Source organism: Cryptomeria japonica, chromosome 6 (assembly GCF_030272615.1).
Source record: "Cryptomeria japonica chromosome 6, Sugi_1.0, whole genome shotgun sequence".
Classification (NCBI taxonomy): domain Eukaryota; kingdom Viridiplantae; phylum Streptophyta; class Pinopsida; order Cupressales; family Cupressaceae; genus Cryptomeria; species Cryptomeria japonica.
Genome location: NC_081410.1, coordinates 666,216,358 through 666,233,790, shown reverse-complemented (window position 1 = coordinate 666,233,790; position 17,433 = coordinate 666,216,358). Strand labels below are relative to the sequence as shown.

The 17,433-nt window shown below is 34.9% G+C and overlaps 2 protein-coding genes across 2 annotated transcripts; both read left to right on the top strand.

The window, feature by feature from the left end:
* The first annotated feature begins 12,680 nt into the window (after window positions 1-12,680).
* On the top strand, window positions 12,681-15,594 carry LOC131876775 (G-type lectin S-receptor-like serine/threonine-protein kinase At2g19130). Its single transcript, XM_059222255.1, has 2 exons — window positions 12,681-13,678; window positions 15,390-15,594. Exons 1-2 carry the CDS (start codon window positions 12,681-12,683, stop codon window positions 15,592-15,594), a joined length of 1,203 nt encoding a protein of 400 aa, XP_059078238.1.
* Window positions 15,595-15,924: 330 nt separating this feature from the next.
* LOC131057113 (G-type lectin S-receptor-like serine/threonine-protein kinase SD2-2) lies at window positions 15,925-16,904 on the top strand. The gene has a single exon (XM_059207074.1). The coding sequence runs from the start codon at window positions 16,082-16,084 to the stop codon at window positions 16,787-16,789; it is 708 nt and encodes a 235-aa protein (XP_059063057.1). The 5' UTR covers window positions 15,925-16,081; the 3' UTR covers window positions 16,790-16,904.
* The last annotated feature ends 529 nt before the right edge of the window (window positions 16,905-17,433 follow it).

The window sequence follows — 17,433 nt, the reverse complement described above, 5'->3', positions numbered from 1 at the left end:
TTGTTGACAAAAGCATTTGGCGTGCCTAGAAAGCCATCAAACCCTAGGTTTGTTGGGATGGTTTTAGACTTAGGGATGGTCTTTCTTTTAATTAGCACAACATTTGGTGGTCGTTGCTTTTCCATACTCAAGGGCTTGCTTTAGCCCATGTTCTTGGGGTTAGTGCTCTGCGCTTTCACACACACGATATTCACACCCGTACGGACATTTTTTCTAGGGCTACTATGCAACTTCATTCTTGGGAGTATATGTAAGTCCATTTTTGCCTTGCTTGACAAGATTGACAGAAATTTGACCTTGTCTTGTTGGCTCTGCCTTTGAATATTCTACACAAGCAAGGCATTCAGTCCACCAAACCTTGATGGAAATATTGATGTTGGTTTCCCAACATGCCCTTTTTCCAATTACAAGCCTAGGCTGGGTTACCATTGGCTTGTGCCTCATTCACTTATGGTCTCATATTTGAATCTCCAATGGCATTTCCAATCATTGTAGCATATATGGTATCATAGATTTTAAGCAATATGGTCTACCATTGTTGAGTCTAAGCTAGCACATTTTTCTTGGTGTATTGTTTTCCAAGGCTTGTCATTGTGTGCTCAGTTGCGGCACTTGTGATTTCTTGATCCTCACTATCCATTTTGTGGACACCTAAAAAATTTCACCCATCTTTTTCTGGTTTTGTTGCTGAGCTCAACATTTGTGGAATTGGATTGATGATTTTTTTAAGCCTTTTCGACTTGAACCCTTCTATTGGCATATGGCTCTTTTGGGGGAATCCCCTCAGATTCCTTTCAAATTCACACATATTTTCCATGCTTTTAGGGTGTAAATCATCTTCACACTATGGAAAGATAGAAATGTTATTTTTTAATTTTCTCATAGATATATTGATATTCATGTTTTTCTTTTTACTAAAGCGCTTCAAATTCAAGTTCAAGACAACAAGGTTGCACTCAAGGTGGCCCACTTTCAAGTGCGTTTGGATCATTGGGGAAATGTCACTTGTATAGTGGCACAGGTACCTTTAGACCTTTCTTCCTCCCTTGACCACTCTCCACCTTGTTATCACTCTTCACCTTGTGGCCAATAACCTGACCGTAGCTCCTCTACTCATCATTCCCAGCCTTCGTGGGCCCAAATTCCTCACCATCAGTGTGGTGGTGGTAGAGACTTCATTCAATGCCACTTAGCCTCTCCACCACGTGATGGCTCTGCCTTCAAGTGTGGTACATCATGGGGTGCTAATATTTTTGCTAGTGGTGGTTCTGGCTGGCTAAATACTGACGGTGATAATGCATGGCCCAACTCTTCCAAATGGTTCCCATGACTTGTCATGGCTATCTCCTCGACTAGGATGGAGAAGGAGAATGAAGAGATAGTTGTTGAAGAAGGGTGGTCCCTCTTGGATGACACTCCTATCCCTCCCAAGGACAATCGTGATCCCCCTTCGCCTCTATGAATCCTAAAGGGTGATCTCATATCCCCCTACATTTTTTTTATGAATAGTGTACTTTTATTTAAATATTAATGAAAAAGTATGTTCATCTAAAAATATTATAAGTAAGCTTCTGGACACATGAGAGGCTTATTATAACTTAAAATCTACATATTTCAAGTATTTATGCAAGATTATGTAGAAAGTTGGATTTGGGGAGAGCTTCAACTATGTAGAAGGTTTGCAAGTGTGCACGATTTGATTAGTTATCTTAGATAATCTTATTGTCACCAATTAAATGGTAATTATATTGGGATAAGTCATATAAAAAATGTCAAGATTGGAGCAATAGGTAAAGGGTAAGCTACAGTTGTTGGACTAGATCATTGAAAAGAATGTTATGCTCATCATTTTGGATATCAGTGGGATTATCAAACCACTAGACTAGTGGAAAATTGAATTTGGTATAGTGGTGTCTACCTTGTACTCATTAATTTATTCTAATGAAGAACCAGATACTACTCTATTAAATAACACACTAGTTGAGTTGTTTGTGGTAGAAATAGGTGTGGGTATTTTTAATAAGAAAACAAATATAATTTTGAATGCCAAATACACTGTTTACAATGATAGGTTTATAAAATTTACATTCATTTCAATGGATTGCTGAGAATATTTATGCATCATGGATATAAAAATATAATGAATAGACATATTTTTACATTCCAATTGGTCATCAGGCTTCAAGGTCAACATCCCACTTAGCCGATGACAACACATGACAAATTTTGGAATTTTTAATATTTTTAAGTGGTGAAGCAATTTTGGTTCAAATTTTGGCTTATAAGGCATAGTCAACATCAATTTCAAAGAGTCTATTTTGAAAGAGAATCATATCTTGAAAGAATTCCATTTATGTTTCAAATCAATAGAAAGTGAAAAGGAAATAGTAAATGTAAAATGAGTTGCATGAGTCATGTGACTTAAGTGTAGAGCCTACATGCTCATTTTTTTTTTCTTTTTTAAAAATAAAAGATGCTTATGTTTTATTTGTAAAGAGTTCTAATTTTTTTGTAATTGGATGGGCAATAGTCTAGAAAATTCATTATTGTCAAATTGCTAGGAAAGTTGAAGTCTATAAGTGAAAATATCTGTAAAAATAAGTTTCAATTCAATTGTAAAATATGAATATTATATATCTATTTAAAATTTTCCTCATGATGTATGATAAAATATCTTATAAATAATATGACCAAGGATACCTAAGTTTATTTATGAAAAATTATTGTGTTACATATTTTGTTTACTATTTCTATTTAAGTAATAGGTTAAATGATTTAAATGAAATATGGAGGATAGTGCACACTTTAGGGATTGATAAGAATATCTGCAGTAGATTCCTTTAGTAAGACACATTATTTTAAGGAATTATTGTAACCTATCCATTGAATTAAATTTATTTGCTGAGAAAAGATATTGATTGAATATCATTTGACTGTATTACCTTGATAAGGCATCGATGTAGGCATTTTGTTTTATTCATTGTCCATAATATGCTAAAATAATATGTCTCTTGAAAGCATTTGTAATTTATTCTTAATTATTTCATGCTCTTAATGCTTGAAATTGAGAACATAAAATATGACATTATTATTTCACATTTAAATGCCATTACTTTAAACACTACTACTAAAAAATTTTATTTAGAGAGCTACAAGCACAAGAAAGGTCTCACCTAATTATAAGAATAAAGTCCACACTCATGAGGTCAACAACAAATGGACAATCACTATTATTTATTCTTACACCAACACACTCCACATTGTTCAACATACAAGCATCAACAATTCATTCTTCCCTTTGAATACCAATCAAACAAATGCTCCCTCTACAAGCAAAAACACTTGCAACCTTCCAAGGAAGCATGCACTTTATTTGATACATTCTAATAGATGAGATGATCATCTTTGGTCCAAAGATAATAGTATGAATTGATATTAGGTTGCATGAAGCATTCCTAATCCATAACAACATCCCATTTGGAGGACACTCAATCATGTTCTTCAATAACTTGGGACAACTACCAGTAGTCAAAGACATCCCAATATATGCTTTAATTTTCTATGGAGGGACACTATAGTGTAGCTTCACAATAGTTATAACATTGAATAAAATATTTCATCAAATTGGAGAGGAACCTATGTAAATTGAATTTTGTGCATTATGTTAGATTTATGAAAATCAAAACTACAATTATAGATTGGTAGCTTCTAATGTCAAGATCGCGTTCCACATTCACCTCTAAAGAGTAGTCTATTTTCTTATCATCCATACATCTATTCACAACAAATAAATCGGTGTCACTCCATAATAAATGCATTTTGATGTCTTTAATAAAACTAACTTTTCCCTATCCATTGTAGAGAAACTTAGGGATTTACATTCTCAAATCCAAATGAAGAACAAATTCAATCTAAGATCCTCTTATGTATTGGCCAAGAGGTTATGTTATGTACAAATTTGTGGGTTGGAATAGGACTTGTGAATGGTACACTTGGATAAGTCAAGGTGATTATATACAATTATAGTGAAAAACCACCTCAACTTCCCTCATTTATTGATGTTCAATTCAATGATTATATAGGGCTAGCATGGGATCACAAAAACACCTGAAAATATTCCTATATCCTTAATACGTCATGGAATCAGCCATCAAATACCACTAAAAATGGCATGGGACTTAACAATACACAAATTAGAAGGGTTTACAATTTAAAGAGAAATAATAGACATCAACAACATTGATTGACAATGTTTGACATCCATGACCATCTCAAGAGTCCATGAACTTGCAAGTATTTGCATGCAACCTACCTTCACATTCAAAAGATATTCACACATACAACAAAGTCCATATGTTTTTTTTCCAAAAGAAGAGTAGGCATGCTTGATAGCATTGTTAAATGAAAACTCTTCAAACAATGAAAAGTAGTTTTAAACACTCCAGTCTTTTTCCCTAATTTATTTTTTCAATATTTCTACTATGCCTTTACAATCAATTTTATTATTTAATCAATAACACAAGTATTTAACCTACACTGATAAACAATAACATGCTCAACCAGTAAAAAAATTAATTTCAATGCATTGTACTTCTTAGTTACTGCTTATGAATTTCTATAGTTTACAAATTTCACATATGCAAAAAAAACCATAATACTTTTAATATAAATATCTCTATGATCTAATTTACATTTTCATTTGAATGATACAAATTTCAAGATGTTGAAAAAATTAAATATTTTTAGATAACTATTATTCTCTTTTTTGTTATTCATTTCAAAGTAACTATCTTTTAAAACTTACCAACCATGTATTTTTTTTAGTACTCACAAATATTTTTTTCCTCATATCTCATCACAGTGCATGAAGTGTTTCAAACAATTGCCTCCAATCTAGCAATCTATTGGACATTGACAATATTTTTCATGTCAACAGTTTGACATTGGAGATATGTAATTCATCTCTTGATCCAGATGGAGCGCGTCAAAAGGAGTCCGTTTGCTCGAGATATGCTCAGTCAAAGTTTAGCAAGGGCTGAGGATGCCAGATGGTTGACCAAAAACTTGACCGTTGCCAAATCCGGCGAAAGCAGTCCCAAACTGGAGAGCTCCCCTATATGATCCTGATGCAACTTGAATCGCATCAAAATGAGGTTGTGGTCAAAAGTTATGGCCCGTCAAAGTTTTGTAGTCAGATGTGGCAGTTTGAAAAATCTGAGAATGACATGTAACATCACAAAACATGACATGGCAAGACGTTGAAGTGGCAGGCACAGGTGGCAAGTTGACTCAGCGTTGACATTGACCAATGGGAGTATGCCACGTGTCCAAATGGCAGTGAATGATAAGGTGCCACGTGGCAGCAAGTTTGTTGCTTCTTGTTCGGTCAAAATGTGTTGGGGGGGTTCGAACTTGTAACACGGTATATTGTTTTGAAATGTGGTGGGTGGGGGTTGAACCACCGACTACCCATCTACCAAAATCAATTTCTACCGTTACTAGCAGCATATTTTAATAATGTTATTGGCCGACAACCTTTATTAAATAAAGTTTGTAATTAGTTAACCGAGCCCCTCGACATAGCCGATGGTTTAACAAATAAACAAGAAGCCCACATTGGTAAAATACCAAACAATTCGAAGCCTATATTTTGCTATGTAATTAGTTTATTGGTTAAACACCATATTTGGCCTAAGAATGGTATATAAGGGAGAGTTGATATGCTCTTTTGGTAAGAAAATTGAGAGAAATCTCTTGGTGAGGGTTTTTTTTGAAAAATTCATGTGTGTTCTCATTTTTTGTAAAAACTCTTGGAAAGTTTATTTTATCTTAGTAAAGGGTTTGCAGTGAAAGTTATTGGAGAGTTTATTTTCTCTTGTTGAGAGAGAGTGAGTTGCAGCTCATTGTTTAGCGTTGTAAAAGTGATAGAGGAGCTAGGCATGAACATGTTGCCAAATAGATCCTGTCATCGTAGTGCGGAAGCGAGAAGAGCCTGTAATGCTAACAATCTTCTTTGAAAGCGGATTGTAAATCGGTGAAATACCATCGTGGTGTAAAAACAACTGCATCATAATAATGGCATTGATCACACGTGTTTGCAGACTCAGAGATGTAGCCAGAGTCTGGTGAACTCCGTTATCAAATCTTTTTTATCTCTCTTTCTCTGGTGCATAATTTTGTTAGATTATTTGTTTTCTTGCATATAATGTGATCATTTTCTCTTTTCACAAGCAACATCAGTTACAATTTTTAAGTTAAATTTGTATCCTGGTGAATCTAACAGTGGTTAAGTGCTTCATAATAAGGAGTTTACAGATCAAGTTTGGTATCATAACTCGTTTGACAAGTTGTAGGTTGTGGGATACTTGGAGAAAATTCAAGCAAAGTGAAGCAAGATGTCTTCACATAAGGAAAATCAATTTCCTTTTGCCTTCGATGCAAAATTAAATAAGGCCTTCACCGTGGCAATGAAAGCCAAGGTTGATGAGATGTATGAGGAATGGAAATCTGAGAAGGAAGGCTTGTCGAAGAAAGCTCAAGATGCAAACTTAGTGAAAACTCCTCATTATTCTCATTCTCTTCCTTGTTCTCTTGGTGATTCTCATAAACAATCTCAAAGTGCTGGATTGAGGTTGTTAACCAAGATGGGCTACAAAGGAAAGGGCCTTGGAATTCATGGACAATGTATCGTTGAACCTGTGAAGGTGGAAGCTAGAACTTGCTATGCAAGATTGGGGTATGGTGAAGGAGAATTCTCCAAGGCAGTGGACGCAAATAATTCTCTAAAAGAAGAACAATCTCAAGCACAATCTGAGAGAGGCAATGGCACATCACCTTTAGGAAATGGTGACACATGCAAGATGTCCAAGAGAAGAATGGACATAGATTCTTCTCAGCATGCATGCACCAAGGGTGACCATCAAAGGTATAACAAGATTGATTATTCCAATGTTCCTTTTGATTATAAGAAGGTTGACAATATAGAAAGTTTGTGGTTTAGAAAATCGTGCACATTTTGTGGGTTGAATAACCATAGTGTTGTCAAGTGTTGGAAAAGAATGGCTTTGTAGAGTAAAGTCGAGTCGACCAGGAAAGGGACATGGCATAAAGACCCAACTCCAAATCAAAGGAATGAGAAGGAAAAGAAAGGATGGATGTTGAAAACACCTTGCTCTTATTGCAACAAAGGTGGACATCAAGAAGCTAAATGTTGGAAGCTTCATCCAGAGCTTCTTCCCAAGAAGGACAAGAAGAAGATTGCAGTTGATTCTCCGTTGGTGAACACAGGGCAAAAAAAAAGGCTCATGTATGTGAGAAAAGCCTCTTCGCTCATGTCTGTAAAGGTGGAAAAGAAGGTGATCTGAAGCATAAAAATGAAGTAGTTTCTTGTAAGCCTAACTATCATGTGTTTCAGGGATCATCAGCACCACAACATGAAGATTTGTCGTGGGACCCCAACAAGAGGATTACAAGTATTGTTAGCTAAATGTCATTATCATCCTTGTATATGTTAATGCTGCTAATGTGTTACACATGGATAGTAGTTGGGGTACTATTTAGAGAATGATGTGGGAAAATGCAAAGGGGTAGCAATATGATTGCAGTTTTCATTGTTGTTGTACAACTTTTTGTTGAAGAAAGTGCAAAAATAGGGTGGATAGATACTAGACAAGTGGGAAGGTGTTTTTCTCACTTAGTTTCTGATTAAGAACCTTTTGGAGGTACAAAAGTTCCTTAGTGGGGAGCAATGATCTAGGTGGATCTTGAAGACCTCAAAAATTCAACCGGCTCAAGATCTCTCGAAACTGGCATCAAAGCATAGAGCACAGCGAAACATTCTTGACACAACCTGAAGCACGTCAAAAGGAGTCCATTTGCTCGAGATATTCTCGATCATATTTCAGCAAGGGGTGAGGATGCCAGATGGTTGACTCAAAAGTTGATTGTTGCCAAATCCAATGAAAAGCAGTCCTAAACTAGAGAGCTCCCCTATATGATCTCGATGCAACTTGAATCGCGTCAAAATGAGCTCGTGGTCAAAAGCTACAGCTAGTCAAAGTTCTATGGTCAAATGTTGACCACGTGGACCAGTGATGATGTCAGCAAGACATGGCAAGATAGAGTGATGTGGTAGTTTGACCAATCTGAGAATGACATGTGGCATCACAAAACATGACACAACAAGACGCTGAGGTGGCAGGCATAGGTGGCAAGTTGACTCAGCATTGACATGGACCAATGGGAGTCTGCCACATGTCCAAATGGCAGAGAATAATAAGGTGACATGCGGCACCAAGTTTGTCATTGCTTGCTCGGTCAAAATATGTTGGGGGGGGGGGTTTGAACTTGTAACCTCCCCAATGCTATTTTCGTTGCCAGTTTTATTTGTTAAGGGAGATGGTGGGTTGTTTGGAAATGTGGTCAGTGGGGGTTGAACCACCAACCACCCATCCACCAAAATAAATTTCTACCATTACGCCATTTAACAATTTCAAAGTGTATAGTTAGCATTTATTTTTTTAAATATTCTTGGCCGACAACCTTTATTAAATAAGGCTTGTGCTTAGTTAACCGAGCCCCTCAACATAGCCGATGGTTTAACAAATAAACAACAAGCCCAAATTGGTAAAATACCAAACAATTCGATGCCTATATTTTGCTATGTAATTTGTTTATTGGTTAAACACCATATTTGGCTCGAGAATAGTATATAAGGGATAGTTGGTATGCTCTCTTGGTAAGAGAATTGAGTGAAATCTTTTGGTGACGTTTTTTTTTTAAAACTCTTATGTGTTCTCATTCTTTGTAAAAACACTTGGAGAGTTTATTTTCTCTTAGTAAAGGGTTTGGAGTGAAAGTTGTTGGAGAGTTTTGTGAGCTAAGTGGTCTCTTGTGAGAAAAATGGAGAGATAAACACTTATTGAGTGCTTTGAGAGAAATTTTGTACGACTTCTAAGTCGTTTGTAAAGGCTTGATGCCTAATGTATTTGTGTACTCCTATTGAGAGAGTGAGTTGCAACTCATTGTTTAGCATTGTAAAGGTGATATAGGAGCTAGGCACAAACGTGTTGCTAGATAGATCATGTCATCGCAGTGCGGAAGCGAGAAGAGCCTGTAGTGCAAACAATCTTCCTTGAAAGTAGATTGTAACTCGGTGAAAAACCATCATGGTGTAAAAACAATTGCATCATAATAATGGCATTGATCACGCGTGTTTGCGAATCCAGAGACATAGCCAGAATCTAGTGAACTCCATTATCAAATCTTTTATCTCTCTTTTTCTTGTGCATGAGCTTATTTATTTTCTTGCATATAATGTGATCATTTGCTCTTTTCACAAGCAACATCTATTACAATCTTTAAGTTAAATCTGTATCCTGGTGAATCTAATAGTTGTTAAATGCTTCATAATAAGGAGTTTACAAATCAAGTTTGGTATCAGAGTTGGTCTGACAAGTTGCTCGTTGTGGGATTCTTGGAGAAAATTCAAGCAAAGTGAGGCAAGATGTCTTCACATAATGAAAATCAGTTTCCTTTTGCCTTCGCTGTAGAATTTTATAAGGCCTTCACATGTGGGGATGAAATCCAAGGTTGATGAAATGTATGAGGAATGGAAATCATAAAAGGAAGGCATGTCGAAGAAAGCTAAGGATGCAGACTCAGTGACAACTCCTCATTCTTCTCATTCTATTCTTTTTCTCTTAATGATTCTCAGAAATAATCTCAAAGTGTTAGATTGAGGTTGTTAACCAAGATGGGCTACAAAGGAAAGGGCCTTGGAATTCATGGATATGATATGGTTGAACCTGTGAAGGTGGAAGCTAGACCTTGCCATGCAGGATTGGGGTATGGTGAAGGAGAATGCTCCAAGGCAGTGGACGCAAAGAATTCTCCAAAAGAAGAACCATCTCAAGCACAAATTGAGAGAGGCAATGACACATCACCTTCAGGCAGTGGTGACACATGCAAGATGTCTAATAGAAGAACAAACACAGATTCTTCTCGACATGCATGCACTGAGGGTGACCATCAAAGGTATAACAAGCCTGATTATTCCATGTTCTTTTTTATTATAAGAAGGTTGACAACATAGAAAGTTTGTGGTTTAGAAAACCATGCACATTTTGTGGGTTGAATAACCATAGTGTTGCCAAGTGTTGGGATAGAATGGCTTTGTACAGGAAAGTCGAGTCGACCAGGAAAGGGACACGACATAAAGACCCATCTCTGCAAGAAAGGATGGATGTTGAAAACGCCTTGCTCTTATTGCAGCAAAGGTGGACATCAATTAATTAAGAGTTATTTCTTAGTCATGTATTTGATGTTGTACAGTCCAACAATTGCTCGACTTGTTAGCTCCATTTTACAAGTTGGTTTGAATTTATGCATTTTTAGCACTTCATAATATTATCATTTTTTCCTTCCAGCATTTGTGGAAACTTTGCGCCTATATTGTTGCTACAATACTTAGTCTAACATATTTTTCATTTTAGTCAAATATTGAAAAAATAAATTATGTGAAAATGGAATTGAAGAGTAATAGTACTTGGAATTGTGAACAATGATAATGGCTTCAAATATGAGAAATGGAACTTAAACAATATAAACTATAATTTTTGCCAGTCCAAAAAGAGTTAAGAAATGTCCTAAAGTATGGAGGATATTCTTGTATACTTAAACTAAAATTTAAAGTTGTTTGGCAGACATACCATAACGAGTGTAAAATATGTGGAAAGAAGCAACTGAAAAACAATGAGAAGCAGTGAGACAGCAACGATATAACAAGATAGCCATTGTCCAATTCAAACAAGTTTAAATTTTAACATGTAATTTACAATTGACAATATGTAAACAAATCATTCTGCTATGATATTGACAGCATGTTAAATTAAGATTTCAGAATAGCTTTTATAATTAATTTGAATCGTATAAAATTATCAGAACTAAAATTAGACAAAGCAATTTATTATTATAAGTATGTTTGTTGACGAGAACAAATAAATGTAAGAATTTCATACAAGTCCTTCTCAAAGAGAAGAGATAAATGTAAGTTATACATGAAATCCTTAAAAGTAAGAACAATTGAAAACAAATGTTGAAATTAATAGGAATGAAATTCTGAATGAAATATAGTCCAACTGCGTCATAAGAGTAACACTTACCTTTTCAAATATTATATTAAGATTTCAATATAGTTTGTATATTCAATAGTTGTTGTTTTTATAGTGTTCAAGAATCAACATTGTTGTTTTCATAGTTTTTAAAAATCAGTACTGACCAACCTGTCTATATTCCCATGGCTTTAGATATGTTTCTCTTTCAAAAGAACCTGAATCATATCTTAATGTTTTGTGTTCCCATATGGGTATCTGGTTTTGGATTCCCTTGTGTCCTTTGAATCCGTAATCATGTATTTATGTTCAGATTTTTCATAATGTGGGTATTTGGGTTTTGATTCCCTCTGTCCTGTGAATAATTTTTTCTGTGTGGGTATTTGGAATTTGATTCCCTTTTGTCCTTTGAATCCTATCTAATGTCTTTCTTTAAGTGAGGTTTTTCTATGTGGGTATTTGATTTTAGATTCCCCTGCGTTTTCTGAATCCTTATACATTTCTTTATGTGAGGTTTTTCCAGGTTTACACTTGAATCGTGTCTATATGTGCAGCTTTTCCATGTGGATGATTGAGTTCTGGTTCTTCTATTTCATCAGAATCTGAGTCAAGGTCTGTGCAAGTACAACAAAAGACACTTGAAAATTTCTATTGAAGACACAAAGTTGGAGTTTTGTCAGGCGTGGAAAGACAATCCTCATCATTCAAGTATTTTTTTCCTTAATTTTCTTTTAATCTATCTACCATATTTTACGCAAAGAAAGAATATCTTGTAACAAACCTCATTGAGTAGTGCATGGCAAAATATGGCTGGGGTCTTTGTCGCAGGCACCTTTGGCGATCTTACAGGTAAAGGTAAATTACAGTTTGTTTTTGGCCTTCAAAACACCTAGTGCATGGCATTAAAACAATGGCAGGGTGTAGCAGCAAATGTTAGAGAATTGCAATAGGAGCGTACCAGAAGTGAGATGTGCAGATCAAAACAATCCAGTTGGTTGTGCGAATCATTCCAAAACCTGAAGCATCTGCATTAAATTTTGAAGTCACAATGTTTTGTCCATCCTCAGCGAAGATGATTTAATAGAGCAGATAAAAAACTGGATAGCCGTGATGTACAGATAACGATTGTAAAAAAACAGAGGAAAACCCAATCATTTGCACGAAAGAGTTTACCATGAATTGATGAAAAATCGCAAACCCAATAAAAGCAAACGCAAAAAATAGATAATATATTCTAACATTTTTATTTAATGCCAAGCGGAAAAATCACCCATATCGGGTGAAATTCAAAGAGCCAATAATATTGTAGAAAATTAATTTTTCAATTATATTTTGTTAAAAATTTCACATTTATATTTGAATAAAGATTAATATAGATTAATATTTGTTTGAATAAGAAAAATATCTGCAATTTGATTTGTCAAAAAAATTAATTATTAATCACTAGTTACGTAGAGTCCCTTACCAATAGTTCTATGGCAGGAACTAATAAACAACAAGCCTGGGATTCGCGAGAGTGGTGGTTCAGTGGCTGTGCTCGGCAAAGCCCCTTAAACTGTGATGCCAAAAATGGCAGCACGGACGGATTCCTCGAGCCGAGCGTCACGTCGCCTGATGTTGATTCCGCTTACACATACCCTGCAACCACAAAGAATGATTGCCAGAAAGCCTGCCTCCTCAATTGCTCGTGCACTGCATTTACTTTCAAACCGCCTTCCGGGCCGTGCCAAATCTGGTCAGGAGATCGGTTTTGACAATAAATCTGAAACTCTTTGGCAGAGTTTCGACTATCCTGTTGACACCATGTTGCCAGGGATGAGGTTCGGTGGACAGCAAAAGCTAATCTCTTGGAAAAGTTCATTGGATCCTGCTCCTGGGCTTTTCTCCTTTCATGGGGATCCATCTGGGGTCAAACAATTCGTGCTAACATGGAACAATTCTGTACAGTATTGGGCGAGCGGAGCGTTGGACGGCAAAATTTTCAGTGGAGTTCCAGAAATGACAGACATACGGTTCTACAATATCACCGTTGAAAATACCAAGTCTGGTTGGTATGTCACAGATACATCGATGCCCATCCTCTCACGCTTCGTCCTAGCTAAGTCTGGAGGATTACAATTATATGGTCTGCTTGATAACAGTAGAATATGGAACTTCTTCTGGTCTCAACCAAGAGATCAATGTGCCGTATATGGTTTGTGCGGCGCTTATGGAATCTGCGATTCCAACAATATTCAGTTCTGCAGCTGTGTGGAAGGATTCACCCCCACAGACATCCAGGCCTGGGATTCGCGAGAGTGGTGGTTCAGTGGCTGTGCTCGGCAAAGCCCCTTAAACTGTGATGCCAAAAATGGCAGCACGGACGGATTCCTCGAGCCGAGCGTCACGTCGCCTGATGTTGATTCCGCTTACACATACCCTGCAACCACAAAGAATGATTGCCAGAAAGTCTGCCTCCTCAATTGCTCGTGCACTGCATTTACTTTCAAACCGCCTTCCGGGCCGTGTCAAATGGCACTGGCTATCCAGGGGAAAATTTGCACCGCGTGGATAGCCGTGCTTCCTCGGTCCGTGCCTTCTGTGCCTGTCACTTCCTGCAGAATCGTGCAATCCTCTCTCCCGTCCGTGCAACTCTGCGGCTTCGAAGAGTGTGCCCTCCGCTTTGCTGTTAAAAGAAATTACGCTGCCCCTTTAAAAGAAATTATTTATATTTTTGTTAAATTTTGTATATATTTTTTTAAATGTATTTTATTTATATTATATTTTTTATATTTTTATTTATTATTATATTTTAAATTTTATATATTCGTTTATATTTTGTTAAATAAATTTATTAAAATATGTTTAATATATATTTTTATTTTAGTAATGTATTTTATTTTTAAATTTTTAATATACTTCTATATTTAATTTTATAATTTAAAATTTAAATTATAATATTACATAATTCATAAATAATTATATAATCTATATTTAATATAAATTAAAATATATTTTCTATGTATTATATAATATTTAAATATATTATATTTTATATAAGTACTTTATAGTATAATAAATTTTATGCATTACATAAATTTTATATGTTTTATTATGATTCAAAGTGAATAGTGAATACGCTTTTACTTATAATTCAAAATCACTAAAGTAAATTATAAGTGAAAGTTTATTCACTTTGAATTATAATTGAAAGTTTATTACGTTTTGAATTATAATTAAATTTAATAAATTTATAAAGTTTTAGTTTTTTTCAATTTTAAATTATAATTACACTATGAATTATGTAATATCTTTTGAAGTATAAATGAAAGCTTATTCACTTATAATTCAAAAGCATAATTAAGTAATATCTTTTGAAGTATAGATGAAAGCTTATTCACTTATAATTCAAAAGCATATTATAATTCAAATTCAAAAGCTTTCATTTATACTTCAAAAGATATTACACTATGAATTATAAATGAAAGCTTATTCACTTATAATTCAAAAGCATATTATAATTCAAAAGCATAATTATAAATGAAAGCTTATTCACTTATTTAAATATATTATATTTTTTAAGTACTTTATAGTATAATAAATTTTATGCACTACATAAATTTTATATGCTTTATTATGATTCAAAAGTGAATAGTGAATAAGCTTTCACTTATAATTCAAAATCACTAAAGTAAACTATAAGTGAAAGTTTATTACGTTTTGAATTTAATTAAATTTAATTAAAAGTGAATAAACTTAGTGAAACTTTATACATGAAAACTTAATAACTTTATTAAATTTGATTATAATTAAAAAGTGAAAAAAGTTAAACACTTTATATTTTTTCACTTTTGAAAAAAGTTAAACACTTTATATTTTTTCACTTTTGAATTATAAGAATGAATAAACTTAGTTGCATAAAGTTTATTAAACTATAAAATACATAGAAAATATATTTTAATTTATATTAAATGTAGATTATGTAATTATATGTGAATTATGCTTTTGAATTATAATATGCTTTTGAATTATAAGTGAATAAGCTTTCATTTATACTTCAAAAGATATTACATAATTCATAGTGTAATTATAATTTAAAATTGAAAAAAACTAAAACTTTATAAATTTATTAAATTTAATTATAATTCAAAACGTAATAAACTTTCAATTATAATTCAAAGTGAATAAACTTTCACTTATAATTTACTTTAGTGATTTTGAATTATAAGTAAAAGCGTATTCACTATTCACTTTGAATCATAATAAAACATAGAAAATATATTTTAATTTCTTTTAAAGGGGCAGCGTAATTCCTTTTAACAGCAAAGCAGAGGGCACACTCTTCGAAGCCGCAGAGTTGCACGGACGGGAGAGAGGATTGCACGATGCTGCAGGAAGTGGCAAGCACAGAAGGCACGGACCGAAGAAGCACGGCTATCCAGGCGGTGCAAATTTTCCCCTGGATAGCCAGTGCCGTGCCAAATCTGGTCAGGAGATTTGTTAAATATGCAGAAAAGTGAACCCAAAAGCAATTCAAATGTTTTTATTCGAGTAGCGGTCTCTTCACTTTCGAAGGTGGCCAATAAATCGCCCTCCTTCAAACAAAAAAAAACTACTATTGTGGACGTAGTGCTAGGTATTGTTGGTGTTCTCGCCGTTGCTTTGGGTATCTTTTCAACATTAATGTGGTGGAGGCATCGGCAGAGGCACCAGCCACGATTGATAGAGAGGTATGCAGATCCCTCGAACTCTTTTCTTAGAATGTTTAGCTACATGGAGTTGAGGATTGCAACTAGGAATTCGGCACCGTGTTCAAAGGAACCCTAATAGACGGCACGCTAGTGGCCGTAAAGAAAATGGAGGGCTCAAGACAAGATGAGAAGCAATTCCGAGCGGAACTCAGTTCTCTTGGAATCATACAACATGTGAATTTGGTCAGGCTTTGAGGGTTTTGTGCACAAGGATCGAGAAGGTTTCTGATTTATGATTACATGCCCAACGGCTCTCTGAATTCTTTACTCTTCTCAAGTAATTCGAAAAGCAAACGGACGGTACTTGATTGGAAAACCCGATTCGTTATCGCATTAGGCACTGCAAGAAGGCTACATTATCTCCACGAAAAATGCAGAGATTGCATCATTCACTGCGATATTAAGCCCGAGAACATTCTTCTGGACAATAATTTTTCACCCAAGTTAGCAGATTTCGGATTGGCAAAGCTTGTGGGTAGAGATTTCAGCCGCGTCCTGACCACAACAAGAGGAACGAGAGGGTATTTGGCTCCAGAGTGGATCTCCGGTCTTCCCATCACTCCAAAGGTTGATGTATACAGTTTTGGTATGACGCTCCTGGAAATCATTTCTGCTCGAAGAAATCTGGATTTCAAAGAGCAAGATTCAAGTAAGTATTACTTTCCCGCGTGGGCAGCAACTCAAATTTACAACGGCAACACGATTAATATCGTGGAGGAGGGTATTGCAGAGGAGAGAGATCTTGAGGAGGTGAGAAGAGCAAGCATTGTAGGGTTGTCATGCATTGAACAAGATGAGGAGGTGAGGCCAAACATGGGACAAGTGGTGCTAATGCTGGAAGGGAAGATGCATCCTCAAATTCAGCAGATTCGGAGCTCTGCAAACATGGACAAGCAAGCAGACAGTAGCGAGATTGACAGCGATAGCGATGGCGAGGTTATCCGCTAGAATTACCGAGTAGGAAGCATGATGTTTAGGCTTAAACAGCAGTTAACATACATGTAAATTTATCTTTAATTATTAACAATTCAAACTAGATGTTTGATGGGCACGTTGATCATTATTTTAATTCCAATACAATTTTGTTAGAGAGAAATTTTCTATTATCAAATTTTTATTTATGCAGAAAATTAGTAAAATATTTTTGCTTCCAAAATAGTGGAAAGATGTAAGCTAAAAACTTTTACCATCTAAAATTTATTAGAATCAAATTATGTCATGTTTCAAATTTGAAACTATTATCATAGTTAATCTTAACATGAACGTATGTTAGAAGGTATATTGGAATTGAAATATTCTTGATACATTTTAAGTGTTCTATCATGAAAGGGCAAATGACTTAATGGTGCAAAATCTAAGTAGTCAAAGTAGGTTCTAAATTTGAATTTTAGCATATTCAACATTTTTCGTTAATGCACTTATAATTTATTGAAGAAATAAACCCAATACTTAAATCACAAAGAAGCATTAATATAATTAAAATTAAAATGATGTAATATGTCTAATATGACTCAAATAACTATTGTACTTTTGTTGACATACATGCCAAGCTCTTGAGAATGAAGCTCCTTTACATTGTTCGATGATTTGAG

Coding starts and splice junctions, on each gene's coding strand:
- LOC131876775 (XM_059222255.1), top strand. CDS start 12,681: ATGGCAGCACGGACGGATTCCTCGAGCCGAGCGTCACGTCGCCTGATG. Junction 13,679..15,389: donor TGGATAGCCGTGCTTCCTCG/GTCCGTGCCTTC, acceptor TTTCTTTTAAAG/GGGCAGCGTAATTCCTTTTA.
- LOC131057113 (XM_059207074.1), top strand. CDS start 16,082: ATGCCCAACGGCTCTCTGAATTCTTTACTCTTCTCAAGTAATTCGAAA.